This window comes from Neovison vison, chromosome 5 (genome assembly GCF_020171115.1).
Source record: "Neovison vison isolate M4711 chromosome 5, ASM_NN_V1, whole genome shotgun sequence".
Classification (NCBI taxonomy): Eukaryota; Metazoa; Chordata; class Mammalia; order Carnivora; family Mustelidae; genus Neogale; species Neogale vison.
The window spans coordinates 121,407,791-121,414,717 of record NC_058095.1 but is presented as its reverse complement, the minus strand read 5'-3'; the positions used below and the strand labels follow the sequence as shown (position 1 = coordinate 121,414,717).

The 6,927-nt window shown below is 42.4% G+C and overlaps 1 protein-coding gene across 2 annotated transcripts in view; it reads left to right on the top strand.

Moving 5' to 3' along the window:
- Positions 1–5,841: 5,841 nt before the first annotated feature.
- Positions 5,842–6,927, top strand: part of DIAPH3 (diaphanous related formin 3) — a 512,938-nt gene continuing 511,852 nt past the window's right edge. For both annotated transcript variants that reach the window (XM_044249843.1, XM_044249842.1), the window contains exon 1: positions 5,842–6,181. In XM_044249843.1, coding sequence (XP_044105778.1) covers positions 6,005–6,181 — 177 coding nt within the window. In that variant the 5' untranslated portion in view covers positions 5,842–6,004. The remainder of the gene's footprint in view (positions 6,182–6,927) is intronic.

Sequence of the window (6,927 nt, the reverse complement as noted above, 5' to 3'; positions counted from 1 at the left end):
AGTTTTGCAAGCCAGATGGTCTCTGTTGTATATATATAGTATATATATATACACTATATATACTATAGTGTATAGTTGGTACACTATAAACCACCAATTTTGGTTTATAGTGTACAGGAAAAGGAAGCTCTGGACAATATGTAAAAGAATGGGCATAGCTATATTCCAATAGCATTTTAGTTACAAAAGGAGATGGCTGATCAAAATCACAATGATAGCACTTCAAACCTACTAACATGGCTAGATTCAAAAAGTCAGTTAAAAAAAAATCAGTAAAGATATGGCAAAATTGGACCCTCATGCTTTACTGGTGAGAATGGAAAATGGTGCAGCCACTTTGGTCAAGTCTGGCCGTTCTTGACAGAGACTTGCTATATGGTCCTGCAATTCCTTTCCTCTGCATATATCTGAGAGAAATGAGTAGTTGCTTCCCACAGAACACCAAGTACATGAATATTTATAGTGGTACTATTTATAATAGCCAAAAGAAACAACCCAAATGTCCATCAGCTGATGAACTGCTAAATAAGAGGTGGTATATCCATACAACGGACTATTACTCAGCCTCTTGGGGAATTTCGGCAGTCTTGTGGAATTTTTGGTGACATCTAGTGGCCGGGGTTAGAAATACTGCTACTCATCTTAGAAGGCACAGGACAGCCATCTGTCCTTGGAAGGCACAGGACAGCCCTACCCACCTGTTACAAAGAATTATCTGGCTTCAGGGCCACCTGGGTGGCTCAGTGGGTTAAAGCCTCTGCCTTCAGCTCAGGTCATGATCCCAGGGTCCTGGGATCGAGCCCCACATGGGGCTCTCTGCTCAGCAGGGAGCTTGCTTTCCCCTCTCTCTCTGCCTGCCTCTCTGCCTACTTGTGATCTCTCTGTCAAATAAATAAATAAAATCTTAAAAACAAAAACAACACACACAAAAAAACTGATGACATCATTAAAAAAAAAAAATTATCTGGCTTCAAATGTTAATAGGGCCAAGACTGAGAAACCCTTGTTTACGTGCACACATTTTATGACTCTAACAGTGAGCATTCCGTGCATATAATTTGCTCTCTCCCCATCTTACATTATGTTGTAGAACAGCAGCAGTTTAAACCAAGACGGACAAGCAGGTGGAGAATGTGGAGGGAGCCAGCCCTCAAATCCTGCAGGGGAAGCAACAGTAGTATACCTTGCTACTGAAGGTTTGAAATCAAGGTGCCAGGTCAGTGCTAATGGCTAGCTAATTATTCTAACACTTGTAATTAAGTCTAAAGTGCTATAGAACTTTTGTACAATGAGGTACACTTCCACTGTTGTTGAGAGGTAAAGCAATGGAAAAAGTGAAGTTACGTAAATTAGGCTTTGAATTAGGTTTGTAATTATGTTTCTTGTTCTAATCCACTGACTCCTCGGAGATCATGCACAGTAAAGTACTGAATTTGTAATTTTTTTGGTAGTGCTTTTGTAGAACTACAAAACTTCTTTTCTAGAACTCAAATTTGTAGAAAAAATTCATAGAAAGTTTTTTTTGGTTCCTGGTTCTCTGTCTTTGTATTACTTTAAGGGAGAGAAAGAAAATGATGTTGTAAGAGAGAATAAAAGAGAGAGGAGAACAAGTAGAGGGAAGGGAATAGATTTTATTATTCAAAGTTTAAAAATATTAAGGTCATTCTAAAAGGAAATTATTTCACTTTTCCTTATGTGCACTTAATAGCGCGTTGTGGTCTCAATGCCAATAAATGAAGACTTTTTTGGAGGAATGGAAAGACTTAAGGTAGTTATTTCCAAAGTTCCTATATTTCTGTTTATTTGTATATTTTGTTAAAAACTGGATGTGAAATATTTCTGATAAACAGAAAATTATAGAAAATAGTAAAACAGACACAAATATACCCACTGCTGAGATTAAATAGTTGTTCATATTTTGCTAGATTTATTTCAGCTCTCTCCCTTTTAATAAATAAAACATTACAGATACTATAGCTATAAAGTTGCAGCTTTGATTTCTTGCCTCTTCTTCCTTTACTCTACGGAAGTAGGTGAAAATTTGGGGTATATTTTCCTCTTTTTTTTTTTTAAGATTTTATTCGTTTAAAAGAAAAGATTTTATTTACTTATTTGTCAGAGAGAGAGAGCACGCACAAGTAGGGGCAACAGCAGGCAGAGAGAGAAGCAGGGAGCCTGATGCAGGGCTCTATCCCAGGACCCTGGGATCCTAACCTGAGCTGAAGGCAGAGACTTAACCCACTGAGCCACCCAAGTGTCCCTTCCTCATGTTTTTATACACACAAATGCACACACACCATATATGTGTATGTGTGTATATATATATATATGTGTGTGTGTGTATATATATGTATATTTCTTCTTGTATATATATGTATATATATGTATATAAAATCAAGTGGAGATATATATATCTCCACTTGATTTTTCTCTTTATTCTTGAGGTATATTCAAAAGTAGACCCAGTTATTTATTTTCTTTTTCTTTTTTTTTTTTTTTAAGATTTTTATTTATTTATTTGATGGAGAGAGAGATCACAAGTAGGCAGAGAGGCAGACTGAGAGAGAGAGAGAGAGAAGCAGGCTCCCTGCTGAGCAGAGAGCCCGATGTGGGGCTTGATCCCAGAACCCCGAGATCATGACCTGAGCCGAAGGCAGAGGCTTTAACCCACTGAGCCACCCAGGCACCCCCCAGTTATTTATTTTAAATGTAATAATGGATTTTACCATATAAGAACCCTTTGTGTGTTTTACTCTTTCTGTGACTTACTGCAACCGCAGGCTGGTGAAATAGTTTACTCTTTTTTGCTATTATGAAGCAAGAAGTATCTTCATATGGTATCTTTGGGCGTCTCCAGGGAGACATGTAGACATGGAAGTGCTGGGCCACAGATGCATGTACCTTCTTCTCTCCTTGGTCCTACAAAGTTTGCTGCCCAATGTGGCTGCACTCATTGTATATGCTTGTCATCTTTGTAAGAATCCCTACACCTTGGCCAAAATTTGGTGATGTGAGACTGTAATATTTGCTAATCTGGTAAGGGTGAAATGGTATCTCATAAAATTGTCATTACAAAAAACCGACTGGGAATGATCCATCCCTTCCCTCAAGTTTTCACACCTTTCTCTCTTATATAGCCATTGAGAGTGAACCCTCACAAAAGTTGCATTCGTAATTAGATGTTGAGACTGAACAGAAATGATAAAGGAAGAAAATGTATTTTTGGATTCCAAGCTTCTCTGAGCCTGCTTTTTGTCTCATTAAGTTTGTCCTAGCCCTGTATACCCAGCACATTTGGAGCATTCCCAAAACTGTTGACTCAGTGAAGTATATCATCTTCCTGTGGGGGTGTCAGAATGAGAAACAGTGCATACTGTTGTGAAGTTTAAATAATAATTTAAAAATGTACTTTTGAAAATGTAAAACTTAGGCAAAAGTATTATTTTCACAGATGCATTGCAGTTGCAAAGAATTTCTTTTCTTTCTCTTTCTCTCCCTCTCTCTCTTTTTAAGATTTTATCTATTTGAGAGAAAGCATGAATAGGGAGAGGGGCAGAGCTAGAGGGACAAGCAGACTCCCCACTAATCAGAGCCCTATGTGTGGCTCAATCCCAGGATCCTGAGATCATGACCTAAGCTAAAGTCAGACACTTAACTGGAGGAGCAACCCGGGTGCCCTAAAAATTTCTATAAGAAAAATTTCAGAGGGATCTATGTGAAGCTTGAAAATTAATTATAATAACTTCTGTTGATAACTTGTTTATTTATACTTAGTACCTTCTACATGCCAGGGACATGAGAAAGAAAAGAGCAACCCTTCACATAAGGTAACTAGTTTGACACTTACAGCAAGGGCCTAATGTTTTAAAAGCTAGCCTGACACTCACAGCTAAGCCATGTTGTTCTCCTCATGGACATAAACAATCTCTCAGAGCACCAATATCAGATAAGGTCACTCCGACTGTGTTGACATGAGACAGAGCAAGACCACTTCTAATTTTATCTATGTACAAACAACAGCAAGGTCAAGTGCAAATCACAAAATACCAACCTTCCCTCCTGATACTGTTGTTTTGTTGTCAGTTACAACTCTAGCTTCACTACCTGTCATTCTTCTAGATAAAATTTATCAAGATATCCAGTCATTAAACTGCCCCAATTCCTGACAGTACCGAAATCCAGAGTAACCCTCCCCATTCAGTTTCTAAGGAGCCTTCCAAATCACCTAACTGAAGTCCAAATCCTTTCACTCCTTTCTAAGACTTTCTTACTGAGATACCCCACAGTTCCCCATAGAGGATGGTCTCATCCCCAGGGAGTAATAAACTCCACCTGTTCAACTGCAGGTCTTTCTCCTGGTGGTCTTTGATGGGAAGTCTTTGATGTTTTCACAGACATTCCTAAGAGCTTTACATATGCTATCTCATTTAAGCCTGACAATACCCCTGTTAGGTATTATTATTATTCCCTTTTGCAGATGGAGAGGCAGAGATAGTTTAACATCATCTCCAAATCTCATAGCTAATAAATGACAGGAATACAATTTGCACTTGTGTCTAATGGTTATTAAGACTTAATGAACTGCTTCAGTTCTATGGTTCCTGATGGTCCTAATTCTCCTGGACTTTCTACCCTGAAGATGACTTGCTCTTTAAAGATAGAGACTGATGCAGAAAGTCTGGCACAGTATAAACAAAGAAATATTTAAAAACAAGAATTAAAAACAAAACAATAATGTAGCCTGAAGATATACTTGGAACTAAAGCCTCTCTTCTGAACCTCTGTGCTTATCTCCCCGGAGTTGCTGGAGTTGTTTCTTGTACCCAAATCGGTACCAGACGTTTACCAGAATCTTGGCCCACACCACTTCCATGTAGTTAGAAGATGGTTAACTTAAGGAAATAGTTCAAAGAAAAGATGACTTTAAAGGCGGGAAAAAGCACACCGATGTGTGGGGAAACTGCTTTGGTCTTGAGGCTTGACCTTGGGTTTACACAAGGAACTCTTGCATGGTTGCAGCTCAAGGCCCTTCATTGTAAGCTCTTGAAGTTTTTTCAGCTTTTTGGTCTTGAGTACTCCTGGCCTTGCTTCTGACCTCTAATACCTTACATCTAATGTCCTGCCACTCTTTCCTACCTAGTGAAAATCCATGGGCTCTTCCTTTTGCCTTTCTAGATCTGCTCCTTCAGATTTAATATTCCTCCTCTTTGTTCTCAATGAATCTTTAAAACAACTGCTATACGCGTATATTATTTTGTTATTCGTGTAAAGATTTCTGAACCACATACTGTCCTTAAGGACGTGGCCGAGCCCCTTCTGATTTTTGGTGGCCCTCTCTGCTACTCCACAGCGGGCTCTCAGCACTTAGGTACTCAGCAGGCGTTCAGTATGTCCAAAAAGCATCCTTTTGGAGCGTCATGGTTGCTATTGTTCTCACCTTCCTCTCACACTTCCAAGTAATTACATATCCTAGAACTACTTTTCCTGGTGGCCATGGCACCAGGGCAAGGCAGGGTTAGCAGACGATTTCATATTCCAGCGCTGCGCAGTGGTTCAGAGGGTGTCGTCTGCCTTCCAGGTTGGCAGGAACCGTTCTCCAAATTCCAAATAAACCCACACCAGCACTAAGTGACTTCTGGTAGGTTCTCATGCTCTTCCGACCTGATCCTTGCGGTGCCCTTAAGACGAGCGGCCTGGACCGCCAAAGGGGTTGAACGGCGAAACGAACGGGCCGCGCAGCCAATCACGTTTCGCTCTGCCCGGAAAAGGCGGGTCCCGGGAGTGTCATTGACAAAGCCGCGCGGGATTGGCGGGTCCAGAGCGGTCCGGGGTGGCGGGAGTTTTCGGATGTGTTGGCGGTGACCTCGGCAGCAGCGGTTGGGCTGAGTTGGACCGGAGGGGCGGGCGGAACCGGGAACGCCCGTCCGCCGCGGATTTCTGAGCCCCCGTCTCGCGGGTCTCACTACGGCCGTCTTCTTTCCGTCCCCCAGAGCTGCGGGGAAGGATGGATCGGCACCGGCCGCGGCTGCACCACCCGAAGCAGGGCTCCGCCGCCGGGGCCCCCTACCCAGCCTCTGCTTCGCTCCGGAGCTGCCGGGAAAGCAAGATGCCGCGCAGGAAGGGCCCCCAGCACCCTCCGCCCGGCGCGGCCGAGGATCCTGGAGAGAAACGCCCCAAGTTCGTAAGTTTCGCCTGGCGCTGTGGTGGGGCAGCTGCTGCCTTGCGGAGGGGCTGTGGCTCCCGTCCTGGGATCCTTCAATTTCGTTACCCTCTGACTGGCTTGACAGCCGTGGGTGGATCCACCGGGCCTGGGTGGGAAGGTGGGGGGTAAGTTTTGTTCTAGGTTTCTAGGGCTGCCAGTCTCGGGATAGATTTACGACGACAGGGTCCAATTCTGTTTGGATCCACTGACAAACCCAATTGATCCACTGTGTTGCCCCACGTTTGTTCTGGCTGAAAAGCCGTTCAGAAGTGTCTGTATTGACGTCACCTAGGTGGACATTGCATTTTTTAAGTTGAAATTCTCCCCACCCCTCTAGGGTCTTGAGGATAGGAGGCATAGCAAAGTGAACTTTTAGGTGATAAGTGTTCCCCCCCCCCCAGCTTACTATTTTAATCCACGAAGAACTTTTTAAGGCAGATGTAATTTTCCAAGTACAGAAAAAATCGTTGCAATAACATGGCGGACTATGTAGTCACTGCTAAGGAATGTCTCGCTTAGATTGGAAAGAAGTCTAAGTATTTGAAATTCGCTATTCTGGTTGCTTCTCTTACTCACTTTGGCACCCAAGGGAGATGTCATGATAAGCGGCTTGCCAATCTTTTTGTTGGTGTTATCTAGTGATGCAATGCAATGATGATTGTTTTGCATATGTGTGTGCAGATAAATCACTGAAGGTTGATAGCTCTAGGGTGAATCTAACAATT